Here is a 27,237-nt window from a genome sequence, read left to right as displayed (position 1 = left end):
AGGCGTAGATAGCCGCCTTGTCATAGTCTAGTACCGTTAGGCCGTTAGGAGATTGATTGATTTTGAGAGACGAATATTTACCGACGTACAGTCATTCGAAGATACCAGATGATATTTTAATTTTGGATGTTGAACATGGAGCGTGAACGAATTCGGTGACTTTTCTACACAATGTACTTTGTATGATTGATATGGGAAAACATACATGGGATTAAGAACATGCCCATTTCAACATGTTGCATGATCTCACAACACCACTAAATTACCGGAAACCCAAAGTGTTCCACTTCTACGTAGTCTGGCCTTGTTTGTTCGGTTATATTATATCAATCACATGCTAGGTATACAATAGAGTAGGCGTCTGCTACGCTTGTAGCAAATACCAGAAGAACCACAATGATGTACCTGGTTACTAAATAAATGCGATCCTTAATTCGCAGATGCCATGTCGAAGTCAAGCAGGCTTCATAGAAAAGACTGCTCCTATTCAAGCAGGGTTATTTGACTTCGTGATCCTCACTAACCCATCTATCCAATCTTGGTGTCCATTCAACATTGGGTTGGGTTTTGTCTCCGCAAGTTGAGCTGCAGGTTTTCCGATCTGAGATTCCTGCGTTAGGATCCTAACGGCACCCCAGTCCATGTCTTCCACAATCCATGCATGGTAGATATCCAAAGCAGTCGCTTCGTCGCCCTCTTGCCAGGCTCGCCATCCAAGTCTACCAGCAGTAGATGCCGTGGGCTCAATTGACTCCCCACATTGTGCCTTCAGCGGTGGGAATCCAAATGTCGAAAAGCTGAATTCGTCGCCCTTGGATAGGCGTGGTCCGGACTTTGGTGGTGTTATCTGAGCCACATTCTTATAGTAGGACTCCCATTGCGACACATCGACGACGTAATTCCAAACTTGCGCAGCTGTGATTCCACACACATACGTCTCATTGGACACGAAATTATCGGTGGTTCCGGGGAGGTATTTTCTGGGCCATGATATGGAAGACATCTTATTATAAAAAGGATCCCTTTCTCTTTGTCGGAGGAAGTCCAATCTGAAAATCAGATAAATGCATAAATTGCATTTTCTCTTTGGATCGCTCCTTGGTATACTAATATGATGTCCGGGTTGTTCTGGCTGTCATGACGTATTGGTCGCTTTGGCAGTCGGATCCGGTCATGATGTCATCCTTCCCGACGCATACTCCGTGACAAAATGCGGGCGAGTTATTCCTAGAATACTATCTGGTTGAAGTAGAAAAGTTGGATGTCTCTTGGCTCCGGGCCAGGAGAGAGCTTTACAACTAGCGCTATGCTGGAATAAGCAGTTTACAACCAAGATAATGCTATAAAGAGGTAAAATAAATACTGTACTAATCTTCAGTCTTCTCTGATTGTTGTTAACTCTTTCGGTCCATAACGTTCGAAGCCATTGGTCGTGTTGGCGGAGAGTAGCACTCCCTGTTGTACATTGGGGCCAGAAGATCACAAAGCACCCAGGTCCCGTCGCTTTAGGGAGGGGTTTTAAGGGTCTGTCTGCTCAGTAACATGTCAGCCCAGTATATCCAGATCCACTGTGTCGGATACCCCTATCAGCAGGCGTCATAACGATCGGACATAGAGTGCTATATGCCTTAGGCGCAATCCAGCTGACGGTTAGGAGAAAGAAGCACGCAGTGAGTATTACAGGATGACGGGCCTTGTATAGGTCCTAGCTTGTGGGTTGAGTCTTGATTTCTTTTTCAAGTGGAACTATCTAGGTGTGGCCGGGGTCCGTAGGTCACGTGGATTCTGAGAGTTCATTGGTCCGATTAGACGGGTCCAACACAGGCACCAGTCACGTTAGCCGCCATGGACTTATAAGCTGAGCAATCCACCTTTATCGAACAAGCATCAGTCAAGAAACTTCTATACACAGTCGCCTCCTAGTTATCATTTTAGCAGAATCTACTAGTATCCGCAAACTGCAATACAATGGAATCACGGTTGCCTGAGTTGAGAGCCAGTGACCTCCGGCCACGTTTTGATATTCAAGCTAAACATATTGGACACAATGTGCGCAAAAGAAACCATCACCTGTCCCTGGATTGGAGTGGTTATAGTAACGTCATTATTTTTTAGGTCTTTCGGGATAACTTTAGCATCTCAACTTGGATGTTATTGGGGGCATTTCTGCAAGGGCTGTTGTGCTCGCTCCTTCCTCTACCATATGCAGTTTTCCCTACCATCTTCTGGCTCGCCTGCCGGGGTTTGCGGACTGTTCTCACGCAATATGGGGTTCTAGTAAATCGGCAGATGGAGAATGTGATTTTAGGGAAATTCTCTGTGCAGATTCCGAGCCGTGACGGCAGCCTCCCGACCAGCGAATCTCAAGACGTTGCTGTAATACTCTTAGGGACACGATCAAACCAGTGAGTATTCAAGCTTGACTTCCCCTTAATACATTCGGTTTGCGAAGTGACAATATGCACCAGCACTCTTGGTGTTCTTGGACCTGGATTTAAAGAAGTGGGTCAATACATGACCAAAATGTTGGAACAGCTGGAAAGCCATGGAGACGAGTATGGATGTAAGCCCGTGATCCATTCTCTCACTTTCATAGTTGGCTAGACGGCCCGAACATACTATTTACCAGGCAAACAGACCTTGGCCAGACCACTTGGATTGAGGCTAGTGGGCGAACTACTAATAATCAGGTGATGGTTGCATGCTATTTTCGTTCGCTAGAGGCAATACACCGCTACGCTCACGGCCCACTTCACCGTGACGCCTGGAAGTGGTGGAATACAATTACAAAAGTACACCCCCATCTAAGTATCATGCATGAAGTTTATCATGCGCCGAAAGGCCATTGGGAGAATATTTATATCAACAACCATCTTGTGGGGGTGTGTATGTACATGCAATTACCTATAAGCCGACAACTGGGTATTGTACTAACAGATTAACAGCAGCAATACGTGCAACGGGAAAAACCTCCGGTGGTGAACTCCCTCCGATCCTTGATGCCAGCCGTGGGAGTCTGCGATCTCAAATGGGCCGCATTGGCCGCAGTGATGGGACGGATAACGATATTTACGGGCCAGAGCCTTACTGAATATTGTACCCAGTAGTCTATACGTTGCAGGGCAGATCCAGGGATGGTGATGTAGCATCATGCATCTATTAAATTCCTGGCCTAGCTGGCAGATGACGCCTGTGTTCACAGGTGTCATTACATTACCATTGGTGCCTCATGGATTTGGGATCTTAACCGAAATAAAATGGGTTGAACCTTTTTTGAATACAGCAGGACTCTATTACAGTCCTATTACGCATTGTAGCACCAATCCTTTTCTGTCTTCTATTTATCGTGTACTCCCTTGGTATTAAGCAAAGAGGTATAGTAAACAATACCCAGACACAGCTGGTCTTTCGTTGGCAGCGACAGAACGTGAGATGAGACATAGCGCCCCATAAATTTTCAATCGTTCCTCAATCTTCGCTAGCTGCAGGCAGTATGCGGGCGCTTTCTTCAGGACACTAGGGATACTTATCAGTTGCAACCTTGGGCCAGCAACGCCGTAACCAAAGTAAAGGGTTCGATCTCTTGGAATAGGTTTGGTAGGCAAGGTAAACCGGTATACCCAACAGACATTGTAAAAGAAAAACTTGACAAAAGGCGAACCTTAACTCGAAGAAGGTTACAAATGGGAAATTGGTGTCAATACACGCGTCATTGTCATCGCTGTCCATCTTCTCTCGGGGAACAACAAGTCGTTCTTTGCGACCATCTATAAACTCCTTTTCAGTCAACATAGCGAGGTAGAACTTAAACCTCACGGCGTCACGAACAGGCATAATGACGTGGAGCTAACTATTTGCAGGTTCCCTGAAATGAATATTAGTTAATGCTTTATACGTCTTTTTGAATTCGTTGAAGTCACGGCTTCAGGGCATACGGGACTTCAGGTGTTGTAGGTGGGTCTGAAGTCATGTAGACTGAGGCAAGTAGGGTTGTCCCTCCCGCGGAGTGCCATGCATACGAGTAAAACCGGCTTATAGAGTCTTAATGCGCTAGCAAGGAAAAAGCCTATTAGCTGCGAAGTAGCCCTGGTAAATAGAAAGTTCCATAAGCTGGAAGTTCTCGAATTTCACTGGCCTCCTTGCGTATCCCTCGCTATATTTTACTGTCCTTGTGAGCTACTAACAAGCACTCAATATATTATCCAGATAGAATGTACGCATGCTCGAAAGCTACCTACGGCCTTGTCCCGATATCCCAGAACTAGGTCCTATACGAAAGCTAGGAATTTTCACTGGAAATAACGTCAAAACCAAACTTGATATTACAATATCTGGCATTATAAAACGAGCTGATAATCGATATGCATCGATACATTGACGAATTGCTCCCTAACATGGTGGATAAAGCGGCCTCGGACCACCCAGACGTTACTTACGCCGAGTATCCCAAATTCCCTTGGAGATATTCTGAGGGCTACCAGGCTATCACATACAGAGATTTGGCGAATGCTGTTAATGGTATCGCTTGGTGGTTAACAGTCACGCTTGGTCCAGGTCAGAACGACGAGGTATTGGCATATGTTGGTCCGAACGATCTGCGGTATCCAGCGCTCGTGCTAGGAGTGCTCAAGGCAGGAGACTGTGTAAGCAGCTTTAAACACACACAATGGTCCATGGCTGATGATACAGATGTTTCTACATCTCCGCGGAATAGCGTGATGGCCCAGTTGAGCCTGCTGGACAAGCTGCGTTGCACGACTCTTTTATCACCAGCCCAACGGCCTACGCCAGACTTAGATATTATAAACGCTCAGGAGTTCCAAATTCTTGAGGTCTCTGAAACTCAGAACTTACTAGAGCCAGCATACCCGGCTTTTCCCTTTAACGAGACACTGGCTGACGCTAAATCACGTCCATTGTTTGTTTTGCACACCTCAGGGTCCACTGGCATTCCAAAGCCCATCACGTACACCCACGAAACGGCTGCCAGAAACATGCGTATAATTGGATTGACACCTCCGCTAGGTTTCCATAGCCAGAGCCGTCTCCTTTGCGGCCGCACGGTTTTCACCTTCCCGCCATTCCACGTAAGGGAGCCACTACCAACTGTTAGAATGACCGTTAACAGAACTGTTTGTTACCTCGACTTAATAGGCCGCATCCATAGCAAGCCACTTTTTCTATGGTGTATTCTTGCGGGCCGTGTTGATTGCTCCAATATCGTCGACCGTTCCATCTGCGGAAGGCCTGGTAGAAGGTTTAAAGCAGACACCAGCAGATATAGCTTTTATAGTTCCCTCCCTTATTGAGGAGCTCGCCAATAGCCCAGAACTTTTGAACTTCTGTGCCGAGACGCTGGACGCGATTATGTACTGTGGGGGAGATCTCCCACAACCTCTTGGCGATAATGTGGCCTCTAGGGTACGTCTACTCAACCAAGTTGGTGCGACCGAACTAGGGTTCCTACCACAAATTATCCCTGATTCCTCCTACGGTCAAAATTATTGAAAATATATTACTATTCATCCAGATCTGGGTGCGGAGTTCAGGCATGCCACGGACAGCCAGTATGAGTTGTGGGTTGTCAGGGAGCCTAGCCGGGAAGGACACCAGCCAACCTTTAGCCTTCCAGGATTCACGCACTTGTCAGAATATGGCAGTCGCGATCTGTACGTTCGTCATCCCGACCATGCTAGGCAATTCATGTGGCGATGGGTTGCTCGCAGAGATGATATCTTGGTGTTCGTGAATGGGGAAAAAACCAATCCGGTGACGATGGAGCAGCATATTCTCTCCAGAAATCCTTGCATTAATGCAGCTTTGGTTGTAGGTGCACAGAGATTCCAGGCAGCGTTGTTGGTTGAACCCAAAGGAACAGCGTCCGACGATCTACTTGAATCTATATGGCCGAGCATTGAAGAAGCCAACAAAGACTGTCCAGCCCATGCTCGTGTCTTCAAAACACATGTGCTATTTACCAACCCAGACAAGCCGATGGTACGAGCTGGAAAAGGGACAGTCCAAAGGGCAGCTACATGTCAGCTCTACAAACCAAAAATAGACGCTCTATACCGAGCGACGGAGAACATCCCCATGCATATCGTTCCCGAAGGAGAGAACATTTCGCCATCTTCAATTGCCGGATTCGTTCGAAAGTGTGTTGAATCAATCACCCATTGGGATGGATTGAACGATGACGACAATTTTTTTGTCAAGGGAATGGATTCACTGCAAGTTATGGCATTGAGTCGGTCCATAAGAGCTTCTTTAGGGATTGCTGGAGTTGTTCCGTCTGTGATCTATGCATCCCCGTCCATTGCGGACCTTATAGCGGCGATTAATACCCTGCGAGAACCGAGACCAGATAAAGGCTCTGAACGACAACTCCAGAGTCTCTCCACTGGGGATGAAACTATACAGCATTATAAGGGACTGATTGATCGAATTTATGCCCCCTCGCTGCACTGCAGGGCTGCTAAATTGAAACACCATGTGCTCCTGACCGGTAGTGGCGGAACTCTGGGGTCTTCTTGACTCGCTTCTACGGCACGATTCGGTAGAGCATATATATTGCCTTAATCGTCACCCCAACAGTTCAATTAATGCACACTCCCACCGGCTGCAGCTAGGGCCTCCAAGAGAGGAATCCCGCGTAACTTACTTGGCAGTCAACCTTTCTGAAGAACGCTTTCAGCTCCCGGCTGATATCTTCGATCTCTTACACCAACAATCGACCTTGGTAATACACAGCGCCTGGCCTGTCAATTTTAACATTCCGCTTTCCTCATTTAAGCCTCAATTTGATGGTATTTTAAATTTGATCAAGTTCTGCGCGTCCGCCCCCCATGGGCCCCAATTATTTTTCACCTCATCGATCAGCTCTGTCTGGAACCCCCATAGCCCATTGAAGCATATCCCAGAGGAAATATTGGATGTGGAAAGTCAGGGTCTGAATGGTTATGCTGTTAGCAAATACGTGACTGAGCATTTACTATGCCATGCTGCTCGTCGCTTCCCGAGAATAACCTTCGCTGTTGCCCGTGTTGGTCAGGTGGCTGGCCCAGTGCGGCACGGGGGACAGTGGAATCCGAAGGAATGGTTTCCAAGTCTAGTAGGAAGCTCTGTTCACGTGTGTGCAATTCCAGACTCGTTGGGCTCGAGCCTCAGCCGAATCGATTGGGTGCCTGTGGACATGCTATCCAATGTTTTGGTGGAGCTCGCCCTCATTGCTGATGAGACCCATGCCCACAACGGCGTCATGGTTTTCCATCCACATAATTTACATCAGAGACAATGGCAATCCGTGCGACCCGTTGTTGTCAATGCCGTATTTGAATCTACGGGAAGTTTGCTCGAGACAGTTTCGTTGAGGGAGTGGATTGCGCGAGTTGAAAAAGAACTTAATGCTGCTAGGGAAGGAGACGCAAGCACGGGCTCATTGCAGTCTCACCTGAAAGTCAATCCTGGCGCTAGACTATTGGAATTCTATCGGGCATTAGTCGCTTCAGAAGAGAAAGACACAACTGGCAATTATTTTGCGACCAGCCGGACGTCATCTCATAGCACATTACTCTCCCATATCCCAGCTCTCCGTGACCAATGGGTCCAAAAATGGATAAAAGAATGGATAGAAGAGATGTGATTTGTTTATAATGGCACCACCTGTTGTTATAGCCAATTTGTAATTGATAATGTCAATGGGTTGATTCTATTACAGCGAAGGTGGCTTTGTTCAATTAGCCAAATCCATGTTGAAATAAGAGAGATACAGAAATTGAGGCGTATTAGCTCAGTGCAGTATCCAAAGTGAGCGATATCTACATGTTTGTGGCCCAACCATTGCAATAAGCCCTTTTGTCAATTCACTTCGTTCCTAAGAGTGCATCGCCAGTGATGTGACAAGGAGGGATGTCAAGAGTTCCTCTGAGTATAACCCGAGTGGGCACCCTCATCAAGTCTTACCATATCTCCACCAGAAGTCCTGAGTTCATGGCAGTAGGCTCCAAGTGGTATTTATTCATTTAGAGTTAATTTCCACGAATACGCTGATGTGGCATTCTTCGGCATTAAGTCGGTGTTCGGAGCAGAAGGAACCAAAGCTAGGCAACCCCCAAAAATTCGATTTTCTAAAAAGAAAATCCACCACCCCATTTTTCAGAACCAGACGATCTACAACCACATGGAAACGAAATTTCCCCGAATAGGTCTCATCGTATGCAGCCAACGGAGCCCTCGGGCTGGGCTGCAAATCGGGGAGTTTGTGCTGCATACCATCAAGAACGGCTTCCAAGCAGCAGATATATCTCTCATCGATCTTGCGGAATGGAACCTCCCTCTTTGCAACGAACCGGATGTTCCTTCGCAGCTTTCATCGGTGAACCAATATACGCATGCCCATACCAAGGCTTGGTCGAAGGAAATCACTTCCTACGATGCGTTCATTTTCGTCACTCCTCAATACAACTGGGGCTATCCGGCCAGTATTAAAAACGCTATTGACTATCTCTACCACGAGTGGAAGGGGAAACCCGCATTGATAGTCAGTTACGGTGGTCACGGAGGTGGCAAAGCTGCGGCACAATTGCGTCAAGTTCTCCAGGGGGTGCGAATGAATCCCATGGAACGGACTGTCCTTCTCACCTTTCCAGACAAGGAAGTTGTCGTTCAAGCGGCGAGAGGAAGGGATTTGGGACTAAGGCAAGACGATGGTCTATGGGCGGAGGAACGCGACGGGATTAAGGTGGCTTTTGGCGAACTATTGCAGTTGTGCTCTGGGTCGACAGAGGTCTACTTGTGACCTGTACGGCATATGTGTTGGTTAGTGGTCTCAGCATGTAGAATGGTCTGGATCCTTCATATTAAATAAATGGAGAGCTAGCTACATGGGGATGTGCTCAGGCTGAAGACAGCCGAACCGAAACGGACTGAGTCAGTGCGCTGACTCGTTCACGGTAAATGTCATCCAATGAAATTGCCTACGGGCCATCAGACCACCGCCCCATAAAGGCGATATGGAGTAGAGCTAACTCAGGAAGAGGAATGGATTATTAAAAGTGGATTTTGTGGGGACCCCATACCCCGCGTTCATCCGTCCATCCTAACGGTAAGCTCCAAGACTCACTCCTGAACATCTGCCAACTATAGGAGAGTGTCCCTTGCTAGACATCGCTTTTCAGAGAAAGATCTCCAAACAATGGATCCAATGAGATATCCACTGAAGGCCTCGGACGAGTCCCGTTTGGTTGCAGGAGAAAGCAATCAACGAAAAAGGCCGAAACGGTCATCCCGCGCCTGTGAACGCTGTCATCGCCGCAAGGTTCGTTGTGATGGAGTGATAAATGGGTTTCCTTGCACAAATTGTCGTCTAGACCAGTATCCTTGTACTTTGCAGCCGACCATTCGACAACCATCGGGGGTGAAGCAGCTGTTCAAGGCACCTATCAGAAATCCCCAGCGCGGAACGTTCCCGCAGAGCAAGTTGAGGAGCAATGTCGGTATGTACAGGGCCTCAAAGCACGGAGTCGGGGGAAAGCTACGAGATATCTGTTCAGAAGATTTTATCACGTTTATAGCATGATTGCCATGGCTAATTCGCATCTTAACCTAACAGGGACGATCACCAAGGGATCATTATTATTCGACTATCCCTGTTTAGATGCATCGGGCCTAAAACGACTGACACCTGAGAAGATTGTCCTGCTGGAAACACATGGTTGTCTGCGTGTACCAAGCAGGAATGCATTAGATGCTCTTGTGAGGCACTACTTTCTCTACGTTCACCCATGCCTACCGCTGGTCGACGAGGCTGCATTCTGGAGGAATTATCGCGGCAGGGACACAGGCACGAGAGAAATTTCGATCGTTCTATTCAGGGCAATGTTATTTGCTGCATCTCCTGTAAGTTCCGAGCCCTTTTCTGTGTATTTATTTTGCTGACCCACTCATAGTTCGTGCCGGTTGAAGTAGCCAAGCAATGTGGTCACGAATCCTTACTTCTTGCAAGAGATGATCTGTACCGTAGAGCCAAGGTAAGCCACATTTCTTTCTACGTAACTGTCACGTCTCTGCATCGTCTAAATGTCTTGCCAGCTTCTCTATGAAAGTGGCGCCGAAACTGACCCCCTCACCATCGCTCAAACTACTCTATTGCTCTCCTACTATACCACCGACTCTGAAACATCGACCAACTCCATGTGGCTGAAGATTGCTATCGAATCAGCCAAAAAGGAGAATGCCAACATATATTACATGCCATCGCCTAGCGGCAAGAATACCTCCGACCTCAAACGCGTATGGTGGTGTTGTTTAATTCGTGACCGCCTTATATCACTGGGAATGCGACGACCGATACAGATAACTCCTGATGAATACGAGCTGCCCCAGCAAGGCCTCACATTTGATGACCTTGAGGACGAAGCCTTTAATTCCGAGGTTTATGGGCTGGACATTAAGACTGCGCTTAGCCAAGTACTGGCCAGCCTATGTCATTTTGTGGTCACTGTGACCGATCTGGTGATGATAGTCTATCCCACAACCCGATCGCAACTGTCAGGAACGGATGACACAAGGAAGAAGATAGAAAAGCTGGAAAGAGCCAAGTCGGTACTGTTACAATGGGAACTGAACTGGTTGGGATATATGGATGGGAAGGACTTCTACCTACATTCCTCACTCGCGTTATGTTCTAATCTGCTCTCTATATATTACCAGTAAGTCCTCGGCTGCGACGATAATCCCATCTGTACTAACATCCTCAGGTCTGCTCGAATGGCAGTCTCAAACCATATGTGTCGATTGATAAGTACAGCCAAGTCACTGGAATTTGAGGACCTGGAGCGAATCGAGTCCTGCCGGTCAGATCTGGTGGCCGCGATTGGTTCAACTGCACATAAAGTCAAAGAACTCATCATCAATGGAGTCGCCGATAAGCTTCCCATCAGCGCGTGAGTGATATACATCCACATACACTCCGTATATACCAGGGTTCAAAGCTGACTGCTCTCAGGGTGGCATACACTATGCTTCCACAGATTCTTTTAAGCATAGAGTCAGAGCTCTCGAAAACACCAGAAGACAAGCAAAAGCGCGAGGTTATGCTTGTTTTATTTGTGGAAATTAATCGAATTTTCAGTTCCAAGTACTACACGCGACGCATTGTGGACATCACCTGGAGAGCACTTCAATTGTGTCAGAAGTCCACATTGTCTAACACTGATACCGGGCAGACCGATTTAGCCCATCGTACTGAGTATGCACCAGTGCTATTTGAACTCCGCCTGAAACACTACGTTCGCCTTCTTCAATACATTGACGAAGTCATGTCCACGCTAGATAACCCCGTTGAGAAGGTTTCTATGTTATGTCCTGTTGACCTCAGCTTTTCGGACCGCGTCGATAAAGTAGGACCAACCGTCCCAGCATGGATGCAGTCAATGGAAGACACCTATCTCGGCCCAGAAGTGCTGCACTCTTGGTCATCATCGTTACTACTTTCGTGGCAGGACGCGGATGATGCATCAACTGCCTCTGGAGACAGCAGCGAATTGAATGAAGACACCGATTCGTTTCAGAAGATACTTGAGTACTTACCGCTGCTCGGTGAATGACATCGAACTGGAAGCCTAGGCTGATAGATTAATGTATCATGTTACTCTGAGATAGCACTTCATTTGGCTGATATCGAGTGCATAAACAGAATGTTTATTGTTCTCCAAAACCAGTATATGTCTTTGAATATATATCTATCTAAGCTATTCACAGCCAAAACGTATCTCTCCTTGAGGGGCTCAATATATACTCCTGCTGCGACTCATGCATGCTCCTGTTTATGCCTTGGTCGCATCAGATCCCGTCTCCTCGTCAGAAGTTGAGCTACGTTGTACCTTCTGAGGGGAGGCTTTGTCGTATCCTTTGCCATCTGCCCTCAGAAAAAAGACCAGCCCAAGGTCCATCACCGCGAAGATAACCGACACCCAAAATGCACCCGAGTAGCCTTTCTCAAGGCGCAGCTGTCCTACCCCTGCCGTTGTGCGACGTAGGTCGGTGGCGTACGCAGCAGTAGATATAGTGAGCGCAATATTGGAGAAAACCTTGTTTACTGCGCTGAGGATCCCGCCTGCTAGTGATTGACGAGCTTGTGGGAGGGAAGACATGACATAACTCTGATTGGAAGTGGTTGGTTAGAATCAACCGTTTTAGAAAAGGGAGGGGGAAACATACGTTTGCCACATTGAATTGAAGCTCAGACCCGACAACCACCAACATGAGCGACGGAAATATAAAGGCCCAGTAGTATTTGCTGACGGGTTGTATCAACGCGAGAAGCAAAAAGCTCACTATATATGCAATTGCACCGACGCCCGTTATAAGCATGTGGCTAACTCTGTGCATAAGGAAGCTGATGCATATGTTTATAAGAACTCCGTTGACGTTTTGCGGTAGGAGATACAGTGCAATTGATAGCGGACTCTGATCTTTGACTCGTTGCAAGTAGAGACATAGCCAGAAAGTTGCTGCCGTGAAGCCTGCGTTTCCTATCGATATACTGAGAATGTGCTGTGCTCTAGTTAGTAAAACCCTTGTCCCACTATCATCAACCGCAACTACTTACGGTCGCAAAGTCCAGGTCCCGCCACACATAGAGGGGCATGAGTGGATATTTATACACCGCTTGCCACAGGATGAAACAGATTATAGTCGCAACCCCCAGTATCAAGGGAATGAGAACGTACGGAGCTCCCCATCCTTTGGGCGCCGTGCCTCCCAGCCTGCAGAATATGTTAGCGACATCATGCCCAGGCCTTTGAGATGCGTACGTACGTTAGAGAACTAGAAAGCATAGATACTCCTCCAGTAATTAGAAGTGCCCCAACAAGGTCGAACCGAGATAACATATCCCACAACGACCCTTTTCTTGCGACCGAATGAGAAGGGACCGTCCACACAACCAAGATGGTAAAAATAGCATTCACAATGGCGAAAGTCCAAAAGCATGCCCGCCAGTTTGAGAGTTGCATCACAACTCCGGAGATAAAGGATCCACTGACATACCCAAGTGGGTTCCCAGCACTGAAGCATGCAAATGCTCTGTTTCTTCGTTTTGATGGCTGTTGGTACACAGCACCGAGCTGGCCAAGAGCAGGTGTTACGGCAGCTGCAGAGCACAGCCCGAAGAAAGCGTTGAGAATAATGAGAGAGATGCCATTTGTTGTAAAGCCTGCTATTGTCATGGTAAGTGTCGAGATGGTCATCGCAGCGACAAATATGTGTTTTCGCCCAACCATATCAGCGACATTTCCGAAGGGGAGGACGAAGGCACCACTGGTGAGACTAATTTTCGATTATGATGTTAGTATTGTGGTGACTCAAATTTGAGGTTGATCGAGCATACAGTGGTGCAGCAGTTATCCACGTTATCTCGTTTCCCATATCCAGGTCTCGTCCTATCGAATCTGTCATGACTGTAGCCATACCAGAGAAGATCGTCGACTGCGCGAAGGCGAATGTAACCGTCAACACAAAAAGACACTCAGTCACCGTGCTGGAAAAGCAATCAGGGCGTTGAGAAGCCCTATTCTCGATGTCTCTAGCCATTATGTAGCCCAATCGATCGCCAGCAAACAAGGCTCAGTGCCTTTCGTTTTACTTAGCGGCCTGTCCAAGCGTTGGTGGTGGGTAGCCTTCAATTTGATAGGGCTATGTCATCCACTGTACATTTGTACAACCTGAGGATTTTATAATGACTACGTTAACGCGGGGCCCCTTCTTCCTGGTAATTATAAAGTCTCCTACAGGCCTTGTCTTGGTCACGCTGCAGATCATATCCTTTTCCTATTACTGGAATGTGAAAGACCAGCCTTCACGCATCCTTCAGGCATTCTGGAATGCGTAACCTCCAATCCCCATGCCCGCTTCCCAGAAATACCTCATTTAAGCGGAACATTATGAGTTCAGATCGCTTGAGGTTCTGTTGGGTGAAAGTACGTAGATCAGAGATAGGACCCCGAGTGACACTCGACCTCCCAGCCTACCGCATTATTGAACCGGTTAAGTTCGGTTACTTTCAGTGTAAGCTTTCAATAATTACTCGAAAAGGGAGGCTGGTTGGTGTTGCTTAAGGACAGACCAAATGACCTAGGCAGAATACAATAACTGGTATCTCTGTCTAATATTAGCAAATAAGTTCTTCACCAGAGTCGTTCTGCTCACATATGACAGCGCCGGATCTCTTTTTACGGCATATTCTTAATTGACGATTTTTTTTTCTTTCTTTCTTTCTTTTCTTTCTTTCATTTTTTATTTTATTTATTTAATTCTTTTTAGAGCTGAGAAGACATCCGATTTGGCATGGGTTGATTTCCAATGTCTATCGGATAGCAACTTACCAACCTGAGGCCTGGAAATTTGTGCATACGTATTACCTAGATAAAAACCCGGGCCCTAACATCTACTCTCCAAATATGGCAAACTGTTGAATAAGTCCGTCTTTTGACTCTTAATTTACCGGTATCAGTGTGGCTTCTGCCACAGGTGGTGTCACGCCCAGTAGATTGCTCCATCCTAGATATATCGAGCCATACGAGGATATTACCCTGTCTGGAATCCAGATATGACATTTTTTATTCGCCAATTGGATAATGAGGCCAAGCAAGAATGCATATAAGATACGACCGTGTCATGGAGAATAAGGGGTGCCAAGGAAGAGCTTCCTCGGGTTGTCCCTTGGTGGTACAAGTAAGAAGTCAGTTAATCTATGAATGAAACATTGGTGGTGTTTTGTCAGCAGAACCTCGTATACCCGTCTGAGTGGCGTCGTGTTCTTCTGCATGCCTTTTTTGGGACAGGGATATGAGGTCATCTAGCAAGACTTATACGAGAACAACCGTTACTCTAAAAGCTTATAAAACCTCAAAGTGCCCTTGACCGCGATGATTTTCTAGTTATTCCTCGATATATATGCAGCAGTTATCTACTTCTGATTCATTGCATAAAGCTCAGCCCTCGTACGTCCCATCCTGCCAATATAGAGTCGAGAATCCTTTTTGACTATTCATCCAGAACATCCAATTAAGAAATGAAGATCTACGGTACACTGATCATGCTATCTGCATGCTTTTTTGCAACCGCTATGGCTCAAATTAGATGCGAGTCGGAAAAAGATTGTCCTCCTAGTGAACCCGTTGTGAGTACTCTTCCATCGTTTATAAACTGTCGTCAACACGCCATTTCTAAAACTGAGAGAATTAGTGCTGTGGATTCGATCCGCGTATTAAGTATTGCTTGCCTGAGGGAGCTGTTTGTTAAAGGATAATTCTCCCGTGGCTGCGGAAACATTCTGGAAAATGTGAGGGCTATCATGCTACGTGGCACACATCTATCTAGCACCAAACGAGGAAAATGTGTTCGAGACATACATCCTTGCGTGTCGTAATTGGTACAATTAATGCTTGAGTCGTGCCGACGGAAAGTTTTCGGATCTTCTTCGCTTAGAGTCAGGAATTGAAATTAGAGAGTCCGGTTCACTTCATTAGTTCTATGGGCTACTTCCCGAACCGGTGCTCGCATTTGCCTGCGCTCTGCCAGTTGACATCCGAAACCCCGAACATGCGCACCCTCCTGCTCCTCTTCATATTAATGGTGATAAAACCATACTGCCTAGACTGGTAGGCGTGGCGGTGTACTTCAGTCAGGGCTCCGGGATTTAAAATGAAAATTAGCTTATACATAAACACAACTTTTGTAGGGAAATTAATTTTACAATATCGGTAAGTTCTATTGCTTGTTAAAAAAAACACCACATGGATGCCTTGAATAACATGGCATTTACAGAGAAAAGGGAAAGAAAATCAAATAAAGATAATATTCTGCCAGACTATTTATTATCGGATACAAGTAATGATCAATTATTTAACACATATGTGATAACTTATGCCGATCTGTTAAGGTGGAGATAGGGTAATGCTTGATGTCTGGGAAATCTCAAAGTTTTTAAAACTCTTGAAGCAGAAGGTTTGACTGGTTTAGCGCCTATATTTATAACTGCCATATGTATATTTCTTAGTCGCCATCGCCATCGTGCTTCTTCTTTCTAGGATAGGCCCAAGTCCAGTTCCGGATATGGTCAGGATCAATGCCGTGATCGAAGGCCCACACCTTTGCTGCGAGCTGTTCGTTGATAAAATTCTCACGGACGGAGGCAGCCTTGTTATGAAGTGATGGAACCCGATCAATGGCATCTATAGCAAGGCTGTATCGATCGGTCTGGTTTCTGATGGCCAGTTCGAACGGCGTATCGATATTTCCCTTCTCATTGTATCCTCTCACGTGCAGATTATGTTGGCCAGGACGTTTGTATGTGAGGCGGTGAATAAGCCAGGGGTAGGAATGGAAGTTGAAAACGATAGGCTTGTCTTCAGTAAACACGGCTTTCCAGTGACGGTCAGTCATGCCGTGGGGATGATTGATCTTCGAGATCAATCGGAAGAGATCGACCACGTTGACGAACCGAATTCTTAGGTCCGGGATATTCTCCCGAAGGAGAGCTGTTGCAGCCAAGGCCTCATGGGTAGGTACATCACCGCAGGAAGCAATCACGACATCAGGTTCCACGCCTTGGTCGTTGCTTGCCCAGTCCCAGATACCAACACCCTTGGTGCAGTGCTCGATGGCTTCCTCCATGTTGAGGAACTGGATGTGATCTTGCTTGTCAGCCACGACAACGTTGACATAATTCGCGCTGCGCAAGCAGTGATCCATCACGGAGAGGAGGCAGTTTCCGTCAGGAGGGAGGTAGATGCGGACTACCTCTGGGCTCTTGTTTGAAACGACATCCAAGAAGCCAGGGTCCTGGTGAGTGAAGCCGTTGTGGTCCTGACGCCACACTGTAGCGGTGAGGAGGATGTTGAGAGAGGCAACCTTGACTCGCCATTCGACCTCAAGACATTTCTCAATCCATTTGCAGTGCTGGTTGACCATGGAGTCGATGATATGGATGAAAGGCTCGTAGCTGTTGAGCAGTCCGTGACGTCCAGAAAGAACATAACCTTCCAGCCAGCCCTCGCAAGTGTGTTCACTGAGCATCTCCATCACTCGACCTTCAGTGGCCAGGTTTCCTCCGTCTTTATCTTCCTCAAAGTACTCGCCCATCCAAATCTTCTTTCCGGCTTTGTAGATTTCACTAAGTTTGTTGGATTCAGTTTCATCGGGGCCGAACAGGCGGAAGGTCTTTTGGTTGCTAGCGACAACATCACGAAGCCACTTCGCCATGTTGACCATACTACCGCGGATTGAGATTCCAGGCTGGATATCCTGTAAAGCATAATCCCGGAAGTCGGGCATATCGAGAGGCTTGCGGAGAATACCACCATTCCCGACAGGGTTGGCACTTATGCGTCTGTTGCCAGTGGGTGCAAGTTCCTTCAACTCCGGAATAATCTTACCGTTCTTGTCGAAAAGTTCCTCGGGCTTATAGCTCTTCATCCATGATTCCAGCACCTTCAAGTGATCAGGGTTGGACCATACATCAGGAATAGGAATTTGGTGGGATCGCCAGAAACCTTCTAAAAGCTTTCCGTCAATATCCCGCGGCCCAGACCATCCCTTGGGTGTTCTGAGGACAATCATGGGCCAACGAGGCCGGAAAGGCTTGTTGGATTCCCGAGCCTGCTTCTGGAACTTCCGAATCTCGTTGACGCAGTGTTCGAGCGTCGCTGCCATCGCTTGATGCATGCTTTCTCTGTCACTACCCTCCACGAAGTACGGGGTCCATCCATAGCCATGGAACAGAGCTTCAAGTTCCTCGTGACTAATACGGGCCAGAAGAGTAGGATTGTTGATCTTGTATCCGTTAAGGTGAAGAACGGGGAGAACCGCACCATCCACACAAGGGTTTAGGAACTTAGTGCTGTGCCAGCTGGTTGCGAGGGGCCCAGTTTCAGCTTCACCATCACCAACCATGGTTAAAGTAATAAGGTCTGGGTTATCGAAGACGGTGCCAAAGGCATGAGAGATGGAGTAACCCAGTTCACCACCTTCGTGGATACTGCCGGGAGTCTCCGGGGTGGCATGGCTGCCAATGCCACCTGGGAAAGAGAACTGCTTAAAAAACTTCTGCATTCCCTTAACATCTTCAGACTTGTCAGGGTAGATCTCGGAATATACACCCTCAAGATAGGATTGCGAGAGGATACCCGGGGCGCCGTGGCCGGGACCGGAAACAAAAAGAACATCCAGGTCGTACTTCTTGACAAGACGGTTCATGTGAATCCAGGTAAACGATTGGCCAGCATCTGATCCCCAATGGCCCAGAAGTCGGGCCTTGAGATGATCGGTCCGAAGGGGCTCCTTCAGCAGGACATTGTCGCGTAGGTAAAGCATGCCCAAGCAGAGGTACATGCTAGCTCGGAAGTAGGCATCGGTCTTCCGAATCTCCTCGGCACCAAGAGGCTGGCCCTTGATTGTAGAGCGCGCCGGACCGTAGGCGACGATTGTCGGATCATTACTTTTACCGACCGTTGATGCCATTGTCAGTGTTGTTGATGGTTAAGCACGTTGGTGTCGTGGAAATGTGAAATCTGCAAAAGACATGGGCATCTGCTTCTTTCTAAATGACGGGCAGTCTACCAGGTAGCAATGAGGGGTATAGCAGCTTGACGCGTACACTATCGCTTTATGGTCCAAGATGCTGCCCGGATCCGGATATTCGTGGATACAGCAGGGAGTCAATGACGTATCGGCCGTCAATGTACCCATCATGATCCATAGGACATGGTTCATTTTGGGAGTGTAATTGGTGCGTCATGGGGTGAAGCAGGGATATCTTGCACCAAGTCCTGGGAGGTGAGCTCTCACGGAGTGGAGAGAGTAATTTGATAGACTGCCATCGGGCATACCGCGGCGATTCCCAGTCGGGTAGTGTAACGCTTTTGGATGCGGACAACGACGTCGTGTTTTGTGATTGGTCCAGATGCTGCTGTCTACTTATGTAATTAGCCTGGGTACGCTAGGCCGAAAAAGTGAACTTGTGCCTCAGGTATCAGTGACGTCTACTATCCAAGGCGAATTAACAATATTGTCGTAATTAATCTCTTGTATTGCTGTCCTACCTGATATAGGGGGTGTTTCTAATGACAAATGGTACCTAGGTATTCTTGCTATGCGTATCGTACAGACTAAATGTTGTCTCTGAGTTTTACCGAATGTATATTTTGGTGATTGATCTGGCTAGGTTGACCGAAAGAGCTTACACCACAAGGATATATAGCCTGAGATGCAGGGATATGGTTCTGTCAGAATACAGTACATTTATGTAGTTGCAATAATTAGATAACAGGACATGGGTATGATGGTATATCATCTGGTAGCCGCCAGCCGCTGTGTTACCCTGCTATACTGTGATTTATACTCTTGAGTACTATAGGAGCTGGATGCGGCCAGAAGAACTCGGTTGGAAATTGGGAATACATAAGCCTTTTGATTTATTCTATCTAGGCTAATGGCGACTGATATTGTCGAGGAATTTGCATAAATGATTTTCATTCCTTTTCCAGCTCTGAGCCTTCGCCAACCATGCCGTTATCATTGAATTCGTATCGTTTCTCTGTCTCCTGAAGAATATATTAACAACAGATTAGTCACATAAAGCCTCTTCCACTTACCCAATATTTTGTGAAACCGACCCCTTCACACATATCTGAATATCCCAAAATCATCGACGGAGGGCGATCTTCCACCATGCTCTTCTTCAAGTCCTCAAGTGTGTCACGGATACTTTTCAATCTAGCTGCAACTAACGTCCAAGGGTAGGCCACAGCAGCAAATCCTATTTGAGCAAGGTCCTTGGCGGAGAGGTTTTCCGTCATTCCGCCCTCAATGATGTTCGCCAGCATTGGGATGTCCAGCTCCTGCACACATCGCTGCATTGCCTCCCTATTGGGTAGAGCCTCAACAAATACGGCATCGGCACCTATCCGTTTAAACTCAGTAGCTCGTTTCATTGCTTCATCCCATCCATGAATCAGAGCATCAGTGCGGGCAAGGATGAAGATATCTCGTCCCTCGTTTCGAGCATCGCATGCCGCCTGAATGCGAGCATAGGCCTCGCCCCGGGAGACCACCGACTTCCCTTTAGTATGCCCACAACCTGCTCCTGTTAATACAAATGTCCAATCTGCCAATGATTCAAGACTGGACCTCTTACGCTTTGGCCATGTTTGATCCTCGATCATGACGCCGGCTGCCCCAGCCGCTGCAAATGACTCAACTGTTCGACGGACATTCATCGGGCTACCGTACCCGGTATCACCGTCAGCCATGATAGGCAAAGTAGTGACACGGACAGTTTCTTGGATTTTGGAGCACATATCCTCCATTGCGATATATCCAGTATCAGGGAGGCCGTAGGAACTGGAAACCGCAAAGCCTGAAAGAAACAGCATTGGAAACCCGGCATCCTCCACTAATCGGGAAGATAGACCATCGTATGTGCAAGGAAATGCGAGAATCTTAGACCGATCCTTTTGTGCTTCCAGCATCATGGTCCGAAGATGGCAGGTCTGTGGGGAAGGAATCTTGCCCCGGACATTTTGGAGGCATATGTTCAGCGTTCGAATTGCGCCTTTAGGATCATCATTCCCTTCTGCTTTTAGAAACTCGAAGGGATAATCAGTGGAGTGAGAACTCATTGCGATTAGGATTGTGATATGTAATGGGGTGCGGGAGGGTTCTCAGAAATGAGGGGCAATGTGCTTGTGAAATCGGGTAGATCCACCCATATGCAAGTCTGCGTGGCATCCTCCTAAGTAAATGTCGTAGACCCATAGAGGGTGCTTTCGTGCATGAAACACAAGGGGAATGAATCACAAGGAGCCTTTTACAAATATATAGCCATATGGTACTTTTTGGTAAGCAGTATCTGAACTACACTTGACCCAGCTACATTTCAGGCCTGATGTAGGAGTCGCACACTCTGATAGATGAATACACGAAAAGGTCCGATTATAGACCGCGGAGCACGCCTGGAGTTTATTCATTGACTGATTCCAGTGTTTGTATGTATAATATTCAAACAGGATGGACGATTTAAGCAAGTTGAACAAAATTGAATCTCTCGCTTTGGACCATTGGAACATATAGCATTAGTCGCAAATGCAATGTGGATAGTTTCGTTTCTAACCAATATATGAACAGCGTAGAAAGTACTAAGATTTTGAAAAGTCGATGAGAGTGCTAGAAGATAGGGGCAGAGATACCGATCGGTCCCCAGGGTCCACGCCAAACTACCGTTCGGCACTGTCTCAATCAAAAGGGATAACTTTCCCCAAAACTTACAGCTTATGGCTAAACGGTAATATCAAAGATTAGGATTTGGTGTTAACTTGCCTCAGATGATGAGACGCCACTGCTTGTACCCTACTCCATTGACGGACAACTATCGGCAACATAGTAAAAATAGCTACCGACATATTTGGGAGGCAATGGAGAGCAAAGAGGAGACGAGTGTTTCGGGGCAGACATGAGTGATGTCATGCCAATAAGTTATCAGAAAGATGGCCTGAGAAAACAAATGAGTCTCGACCGGGTCGGCCTAAATGGATAGATTTCCTGGGCCTCCCGCAACAGGCAGACTGTTAGGATTAGGAAAATCTCACTGCAAATAGCAACCACATTGTGGAGGCATTCCTGTCGATCCGGAGTGATACTGTACTGTTGTGTTTCAACCATTGGATTAACACTATGTGGAGGCCAGTCATCTTTACCAGGTCCCGATTGTCGTACTTGACACTAGAAACATGATCTCAAGGTTAGCCAGCTTCAATCGTTGTTATCGGCCGTTTTGCAGTCGGCAGCCTGTTTGGAAAATCATCGGACGAGATGTCATCCGACGATTCATGGTACCGAATGGGCTCTTGAAGTGGAAACTCTACGCTCGATTGACAGCCTATGATCAGAACTTCTCCGAAGCTTCATCCCTAGGATTCCTATTGGTCTCTAATGCCAGCCACCTTGTCGTGTTCACCATTAATTCACCGATCATCTGGCTCGCACGATTCAACCACGCGGCGATACGAAATTCTGAGTTTTCATCTGATCGGTGCGATGAGTGAATCGCCATGAATCGCCATTGCCACGAGGCCATTTCCGTTTATCCATCGGCGCCGACCACCTTTCTTCATGATTCGAAGGCTCAGACGTCTGGTCCATTTGTATCCGGTCATCCCGGTGGAGGCAACAGTGGAGCTTTCAGGTTACCAACGGTCCGCACGAACACATATTGAAGTGGTATTAGGAAGGCGAAGAGATATGCCAAAGTGCCTAGAACAGTGTGGATATCAAATATTAGAAGTTCGGGGAGGGGTTCCTGGACTAGGCCGTCTCCTGTGATACTCTATCTCTTGTTAGCGGGTCCAACTCCCAGATGTGTTGGATTAGCTGCAAATTCTTTTAATTACTGCCCCATATGGCGTTGAATGTATTTACTGGGCGAAAACCAAACTATGGTTAACTTGCTGGGATAACCCTAAGACCAACAGCTCGTGACCCTTATTTGAGCAATGAGAATTCGCTCTTGGATTCTTTTTGGGCGTCATAATTAAATGATCCATGGTTCTGCTCAGGTTGGCCACTGCTAAGCGCCACCCACACAGCGTAATGCAACGGATTGCAGTGCCATTGGCTGCTTTTAACACCTCCTGGCTTAGTCAACTCGGGTACAATGTATTCTTTCAGGATTTGTCCCTGACCCAGAGCCGTGGGTCTAGATCACATAATTACCTATGCGCCAAGTATTTCGGCCTCAATTTTCGGCAGTTTTGTTTTCCCTGGCAGAGGGGATAGGATATCAGTAAAATGCTAGACTATGTCTATTTTTGTATGAGGGAGGTTACGTTGATGTTCATGTGTGGTGTTTGGTACGGAATAGTGAACCTACCCATTGCATGCGAAGCACCGTTTCGCTTACTATCGATAAACAGAACCAATATGCTCCAGCCTGAAGTGGAGGCAAGGTCCACATGCATGACCAAGGCGAACAGAATCACTCGGGTATCCATTACTGCTGCTGATTTTCAGTGTGCGTGATCTTTCCGGGAGGTCCATCATTCTCATGCTTCTCTGCTTCCACTTTCAGGGTTACCATTTTGGTCCGGGGTAAAGTCGGGCTGGGCTAGTGTAAATATGGAGTTTATTCACTGGACAATGTAAACTCTGTCTAGGACTCTCGCTTCAATTAGCCCCACCAAATCCACTTGTCCGATATTGAGATACAGTGGCCAATGGTGTTGAAAATACTTGATATTCAGGCACATACCACAACCAAAGAACCATATGTGGATATACCACCCACTGCCATGGCCAATCGGGTCTGTCTATACTAGTCGGCCGCATGCTGCGGAGTACAGTCGCGTCTCTATTGACAGTTGCCGCTGCCCCTGATGCCTTTCCAGATTTCCACAACAGCTACCAAGCTGACGTACTCGGTCATGCCCAGCCCACTTCCTTTGACCCAAGGAAGAACCTTTTGACACCATGGGTGTTCTAGGCCATATCGAGGCGATGGATCTGCTGTGGACTTGTGGCGGGCGAAGGATTTGGCCCAGGAAAGAGGTTATATATAGGGGGGTTTATTCCTGTCGAGCCTTTCTGCATCACATCCATCGTTTGACCATCGTCTCTCACTTTCATTCCTTCATTCTTTCGTTGTTTGCCTTGCTTCCAACTACCCACATTCTCTTCCAATCAGTTACACTAGTGTAACTGCCTTCATTCATTCACAACTTCCAACCTCTTCATTACTCGCTCGAAGCGAAGTCATTCCCTTCCATCAATCAAGATGCAGTTCACCAAGTCTTTCCTGCTGCTGGCAGCCCTCACCACCGGCTCCCTCGCCCTCCCTCAGAAGCGCGACTGGAACACCTCCGGATTTGGCTCCAGCACCGCCAGCAGTGGCGACGACATCACCTACCAGGGCAACGTCGGTAACCCCTGGGGTAGCAATATTATCGAGGTCTCCAGCAGCGATGCCTCCACCTACAAGAACACCATTGAGATCACCGGCCAGAACACCGAGGATTGGCAGATTGTCTTCTGGAACAAGTACGGTCCTGATGGTCTGATGGACGGCTGGTTTGGCAACTCTGCCCTCACCCTCACCCTCAGCCCCGGTGAGACCAAGTACGTCGCTTTCGACGATGACACCAATGGTGGATTTTCCGCCGGTCCCGGCTCTGTTCCCCAGGCCAACGGCCAGTGGGCTGGCACCTGGGGTGAGTTCGACTTCTCCAGCACCGGCAACAGCGGCTGGTCCGGTTTCGATGTCTCCGCCATTGTCGCCCAGAACACTGGCCAGACCGTCCAGGGCATGCAGATGTGTGACAAGTCCAGCGGTGTCTGCTCCACCATCACCCCCGACGCCGCCACCGTCGACAACGCTTACACCACTGCCGAGACTGATATTGGCGGAATTGGTGGAAACATCTCTGGTGATGGTCAGGTCACGCTCTCTGCTGTCATCGACTACCAGGGTTAAATGAACTTGTATATGAAATGAATCTCTATGACTTGAGGGTCTTTGATAGACATTAACGACAATACACGCAAATATTGTTCTCGGGGTTTGATATGTTGGGATGTAGGTTTCTTAAATAAGATGAGTAGAGAGTAGCTCTTACTGGACATGTTGCAGACGGGGTAGCTAGCTGCACCATGCAAATGCCGAGAAAATTCAACCAGTTGGTTGTCCCGTTCTGGGCTGGTTAATGGCCTGCGTCAAAGCGATGCTGAGACGCAGGTGACTACGACTCAGTTTTGAATTTTGATAAAATTACCATTATTTCTATCCTAATAAGAACCAACTTCTTCTTGCACCCCTATAGAACACACCTCTCTTCACCACCGATCAAAGCATTCGGACTCCGAAAATTATCGGACGGGACCGTCTTGGCACTCCGAAAAACAGCATTTATCGGGTTTGAGATGTTACCACGTCGGATTTAGGGGGGTATTTCCATTTTATGACATCTAAAGAGGTACGTCTTTCGATATAGAAGGGTATTTAAGGATGGGTTGCTCGCTGGGTGGTCTGTTGGAACCAGCTTCCCAGCTTACCACACCAAGAGCGACAACTACAAGACCAACATGGCTGTCTGGATTATTACAGGAACATCCTCCGGGTTCGGCACCGAATTCGTGAAACAGGCCCTCGGTCGCGGAGATAAAGTCATCGCGACGGCTCGTACTCTATCGAAGATTGCGCATTTGAAGGAAGTCGGAGCGGTAACCCTCTCACTTGATGTGACAGCATCCCAGGAGGAACTCAACAGAAAGGCAATAGAAGCTATTTCGATCTATGGACAGATTGATGTCTTGGTAAATAATGCGGCATACACCCAATTTGGGACTCTGGAGGATCTAGGGTTTGTGCTTCCCTATACCAAGATATCGGATACCGGCAGTCAGGCACACACTAAATAATATTGACAGCGACGATTATGCGAAGCAGTTCGATACTAATGTCTTCGGAACCATCAACATAATTCGCGCGTTTCTTCCTCACTTACGAGAGAAGAAGGCTGGCACGATTGTCAACATTGGATCCATGGCCGCTTGGACCACGTATCCTACGGTCGGAGCTTATTCGGCATCGAAAGCGGCCATTCGTTGTAAGAAGTCAACTTATCCCCGTATGCCAGGTAATTTAATAGATGACTGACTGATCTGATACCCAGATGTCACGGATGCTCTCGACCAAGAAGTATCTGGTCTCGGAATCAAGACCCTTCTGGTCGAGCCAGGATACTTCCGTACCGAGCTCCTCAGCCCTCAGAACAGCATGTTTGTCGAAACGAGTATATCGGACTACAAGGCTTTAACTGAAGCTGCTTTTGGGGGGTTCCGTGCAGCTCATGGAAACCAAGTTGGGGATCCTGTCAAGGGTGTCTCGCGTGTAATCGACGTGGTCAAGGGCGAAAATGGAGCTGCAGGGAAGGAATGGCCGAAGGAGCTCGTTCTGGGGTCAGATTCTGTGGAGACAATCCGCCAGAAGTGCCAGAACACATTGAAGTTGTTGGAAGAGTGGGAGGAATTCTCATGCGGAACTGACCTGTAGATGTGCTCGTATTATGACACTACTGTGGGATATATCTCAATGGGGGGCAAATTGTGGTTTGCAGCGAAGAAAGCTTCCGTTGCAGGAAATAATAAGCAGTATCTTGGGATATCGCCATCAGCCTCGCGAATAGTAGACTGCCAGAAAAATAAAGAAGACCCGACTAGGTAGACTAGAAAGTCGTTACCAGTTAAGGGAAAACTATCGCCCTCGTCTAAAATGAAGAGATAGTGATGCCTATCTGCCATGATGGAGGCGGCAAAGGCTTCCACGTGGCTCGCTAGTCTGGCCTCGCCTGAAATTCCGGAAAAGTTCTATCACTATTTCGGTCGAAGTTGATCCGCGGTCCTTCCTTGGAACTAAAGAGGATAATGAGTTCATCCAAGAACGCTACGCTAGCAAAGTGTATGATAAATGTGCAAATACGTCGATGGATGACAAGGAAATACTTAGAATATTCCGCCTTCGCTCCACGCCGAAACAAAACCCCTCCTCCCTCCCCCGAATGACGAGTTGTGTGAAGTTCCCCATCGTCTTGGTCAATTCTGTAATCGATCATAGGATTAGTCCCAGTAGAGGCTAGAAGAGGAGCTTGCCGACATCCACGATATTCTAGAGCCCCAGACAGCAAGGCAGATTCTAAAGTCTTGCTTGACAGCCCTCAACTTAAAGCGGGATCTGCCAGTTTGTATTGGTGATTGGCGCACATGAGTTACTTTCTATGTTCACTGTCGCGGTGGATATTCGGATGCTGAAGGATAAGAGCAATGACTCGATCTATCTAAACCTCAGAGAGCCAAACGACCGCGATTGCTTATAACGTCATACCTGATGGCTTCTATTTTCAATTTATTCATCCCGGCTATAATCATCAGGCAGAGATTTCCACCAATATCTCGATACAAGCTAATTTTCAGCGTTTCCAATAGAGCCTTCCTTGTCCGTTGAACGTCTCGACCTGAAAGCATTTATACACACCCATCTGGCTGGTAATACGGAATAGCACATAATTGAGACACCGCCCTTCCTCGTGGAAGCTCTATCACGGATGACGTTTGACTAAAGCAATAATCATCAGTATTGACGCGCCTACCATTTTGCACCACTTGTTAGGGAACAGGCCGACACTATCCCGT

At 47.4% G+C, this 27,237-nt stretch overlaps 11 protein-coding genes across 11 annotated transcripts; 7 read left to right on the top strand and 4 right to left on the bottom strand.

Moving 5' to 3' along the window:
- Positions 1 to 329: 329 nt before the first annotated feature.
- On the bottom strand, positions 330 to 1,361 carry BDV59DRAFT_182637 (uncharacterized protein). The gene has a single exon (XM_073690385.1). It carries the CDS (start codon positions 1,001 to 1,003, stop codon positions 488 to 490), a length of 516 nt encoding a protein of 171 aa, XP_073546189.1. The 5' UTR covers positions 1,004 to 1,361; the 3' UTR covers positions 330 to 487.
- Positions 1,362 to 1,838: 477 nt separating this feature from the next.
- Positions 1,839 to 3,320, top strand: fmaE (monooxygenase fmaE). Its single transcript, XM_073690384.1, has 5 exons — positions 1,839 to 2,049; positions 2,116 to 2,405; positions 2,469 to 2,563; positions 2,638 to 2,886; positions 2,946 to 3,320. The coding sequence occupies exons 1-5, from the start codon at positions 1,969 to 1,971 to the stop codon at positions 3,089 to 3,091; spliced, it is 861 nt and encodes a 286-aa protein (XP_073546188.1). The 5' UTR covers positions 1,839 to 1,968; the 3' UTR covers positions 3,092 to 3,320.
- Positions 3,321 to 4,394: 1,074 nt separating this feature from the next.
- Positions 4,395 to 7,642, top strand: BDV59DRAFT_209073 (NRPS-like enzyme; the record flags this gene model as incomplete). Its single annotated transcript, XM_073695326.1, has 5 exons — positions 4,395 to 4,641; positions 4,690 to 5,087; positions 5,155 to 5,494; positions 5,531 to 6,524; positions 6,595 to 7,642. 5 exons carry the CDS (start codon positions 4,395 to 4,397, stop codon positions 7,640 to 7,642), a joined length of 3,027 nt encoding a protein of 1,008 aa, XP_073546187.1.
- A 405-nt stretch (positions 7,643 to 8,047) lies between these two features.
- Positions 8,048 to 9,103, top strand: BDV59DRAFT_182630 (flavin-dependent quinone reductase). The gene has a single exon (XM_073690383.1). It carries the CDS (start codon positions 8,180 to 8,182, stop codon positions 8,795 to 8,797), a length of 618 nt encoding a protein of 205 aa, XP_073546186.1. The 5' UTR covers positions 8,048 to 8,179; the 3' UTR covers positions 8,798 to 9,103.
- Positions 9,104 to 9,193: 90 nt separating this feature from the next.
- BDV59DRAFT_209071 (Zn(II)2Cys6 transcription factor) lies at positions 9,194 to 11,748 on the top strand (the record flags this gene model as incomplete). Its single annotated transcript, XM_073695325.1, has 5 exons — positions 9,194 to 9,494; positions 9,611 to 9,897; positions 10,090 to 10,709; positions 10,758 to 10,943; positions 11,006 to 11,748. 5 exons carry the CDS (start codon positions 9,194 to 9,196, stop codon positions 11,604 to 11,606), a joined length of 1,995 nt encoding a protein of 664 aa, XP_073546185.1. The 3' UTR covers positions 11,607 to 11,748.
- Positions 11,749 to 11,825: 77 nt separating this feature from the next.
- Positions 11,826 to 13,593, bottom strand: BDV59DRAFT_209070 (major facilitator superfamily domain-containing protein; the record flags this gene model as incomplete). The annotated part of the gene is made up of 5 exons (XM_073695324.1): positions 11,826 to 12,161; positions 12,220 to 12,555; positions 12,611 to 12,767; positions 12,820 to 13,329; positions 13,391 to 13,593. 5 exons carry the CDS (start codon positions 13,591 to 13,593, stop codon positions 11,826 to 11,828), a joined length of 1,542 nt encoding a protein of 513 aa, XP_073546184.1.
- Positions 13,594 to 15,034: 1,441 nt separating this feature from the next.
- On the top strand, positions 15,035 to 15,409 carry BDV59DRAFT_69849 (uncharacterized protein). Its single transcript, XM_073696926.1, has 2 exons — positions 15,035 to 15,181; positions 15,247 to 15,409. The coding sequence occupies exons 1-2, from the start codon at positions 15,074 to 15,076 to the stop codon at positions 15,301 to 15,303; spliced, it is 165 nt and encodes a 54-aa protein (XP_073546183.1). The 5' UTR covers positions 15,035 to 15,073; the 3' UTR covers positions 15,304 to 15,409.
- Positions 15,410 to 15,929: 520 nt separating this feature from the next.
- Positions 15,930 to 18,626, bottom strand: BDV59DRAFT_209068 (phosphoketolase family protein). Its single transcript, XM_073695323.1, has one exon. It carries the CDS (start codon positions 18,520 to 18,522, stop codon positions 16,057 to 16,059), a length of 2,466 nt encoding a protein of 821 aa, XP_073546182.1. The 5' UTR covers positions 18,523 to 18,626; the 3' UTR covers positions 15,930 to 16,056.
- A 711-nt stretch (positions 18,627 to 19,337) lies between these two features.
- Positions 19,338 to 20,727, bottom strand: BDV59DRAFT_182625 (isocitrate lyase/PEP mutase family protein). The gene is made up of 3 exons (XM_073690382.1): positions 20,198 to 20,727; positions 19,656 to 20,140; positions 19,338 to 19,604 (listed from the first exon to the last, which is right to left on the bottom strand). The coding sequence occupies exons 1-3, from the start codon at positions 20,679 to 20,681 to the stop codon at positions 19,533 to 19,535; spliced, it is 1,041 nt and encodes a 346-aa protein (XP_073546181.1). The 5' UTR covers positions 20,682 to 20,727; the 3' UTR covers positions 19,338 to 19,532.
- A 3,100-nt stretch (positions 20,728 to 23,827) lies between these two features.
- Positions 23,828 to 24,523, top strand: BDV59DRAFT_203592 (putative allergen; the record flags this gene model as incomplete). The annotated part of the gene is made up of 1 exon (XM_073694292.1): positions 23,828 to 24,523. The coding sequence occupies one exon, from the start codon at positions 23,828 to 23,830 to the stop codon at positions 24,521 to 24,523; it is 696 nt and encodes a 231-aa protein (XP_073546180.1).
- A 608-nt stretch (positions 24,524 to 25,131) lies between these two features.
- On the top strand, positions 25,132 to 26,101 carry BDV59DRAFT_203591 (SDR family oxidoreductase; the record flags this gene model as incomplete). Its single annotated transcript, XM_073694291.1, has 3 exons — positions 25,132 to 25,409; positions 25,477 to 25,655; positions 25,722 to 26,101. 3 exons carry the CDS (start codon positions 25,132 to 25,134, stop codon positions 26,099 to 26,101), a joined length of 837 nt encoding a protein of 278 aa, XP_073546179.1.
- Positions 26,102 to 27,237: the final 1,136 nt, after the last annotated feature.

Source organism: Aspergillus ambiguus, assembly GCF_047715705.1.
Source record: "Aspergillus ambiguus strain CBS 117.58 unplaced genomic scaffold BDV59scaffold_25, whole genome shotgun sequence".
NCBI classification, from domain to species: domain Eukaryota; kingdom Fungi; phylum Ascomycota; class Eurotiomycetes; order Eurotiales; family Aspergillaceae; genus Aspergillus; species Aspergillus ambiguus.
This window is presented reverse-complemented; position numbering and strand designations above follow the sequence as displayed.

Coding starts and splice junctions, on each gene's coding strand:
- BDV59DRAFT_182637 (XM_073690385.1), bottom strand. CDS start 1,003: ATGTCTTCCATATCATGGCCCAGAAAATACCTCCCCGGAACCACCGAT.
- fmaE (XM_073690384.1), top strand. CDS start 1,969: ATGGAATCACGGTTGCCTGAGTTGAGAGCCAGTGACCTCCGGCCACGT. Junction 2,564..2,637: donor CCATGGAGACGAGTATGGAT/GTAAGCCCGTGA, acceptor CCAGGCAAACAG/ACCTTGGCCAGACCACTTGG. Junction 2,887..2,945: donor CAACCATCTTGTGGGGGTGT/GTATGTACATGC, acceptor ACAGATTAACAG/CAGCAATACGTGCAACGGGA.
- BDV59DRAFT_182630 (XM_073690383.1), top strand. CDS start 8,180: ATGGAAACGAAATTTCCCCGAATAGGTCTCATCGTATGCAGCCAACGG.
- BDV59DRAFT_69849 (XM_073696926.1), top strand. CDS start 15,074: ATGAAGATCTACGGTACACTGATCATGCTATCTGCATGCTTTTTTGCA. Junction 15,182..15,246: donor GTCCTCCTAGTGAACCCGTT/GTGAGTACTCTT, acceptor TGAGAGAATTAG/TGCTGTGGATTCGATCCGCG.
- BDV59DRAFT_209068 (XM_073695323.1), bottom strand. CDS start 18,522: ATGGCATCAACGGTCGGTAAAAGTAATGATCCGACAATCGTCGCCTAC.
- BDV59DRAFT_182625 (XM_073690382.1), bottom strand. CDS start 20,681: ATGAGTTCTCACTCCACTGATTATCCCTTCGAGTTTCTAAAAGCAGAA. Junction 20,141..20,197: donor GGATCAAACATGGCCAAAGC/GTAAGAGGTCCA, acceptor TAACAGGAGCAG/GTTGTGGGCATACTAAAGGG. Junction 19,605..19,655: donor TCGGTTTCACAAAATATTGG/GTAAGTGGAAGA, acceptor TATATTCTTCAG/GAGACAGAGAAACGATACGA.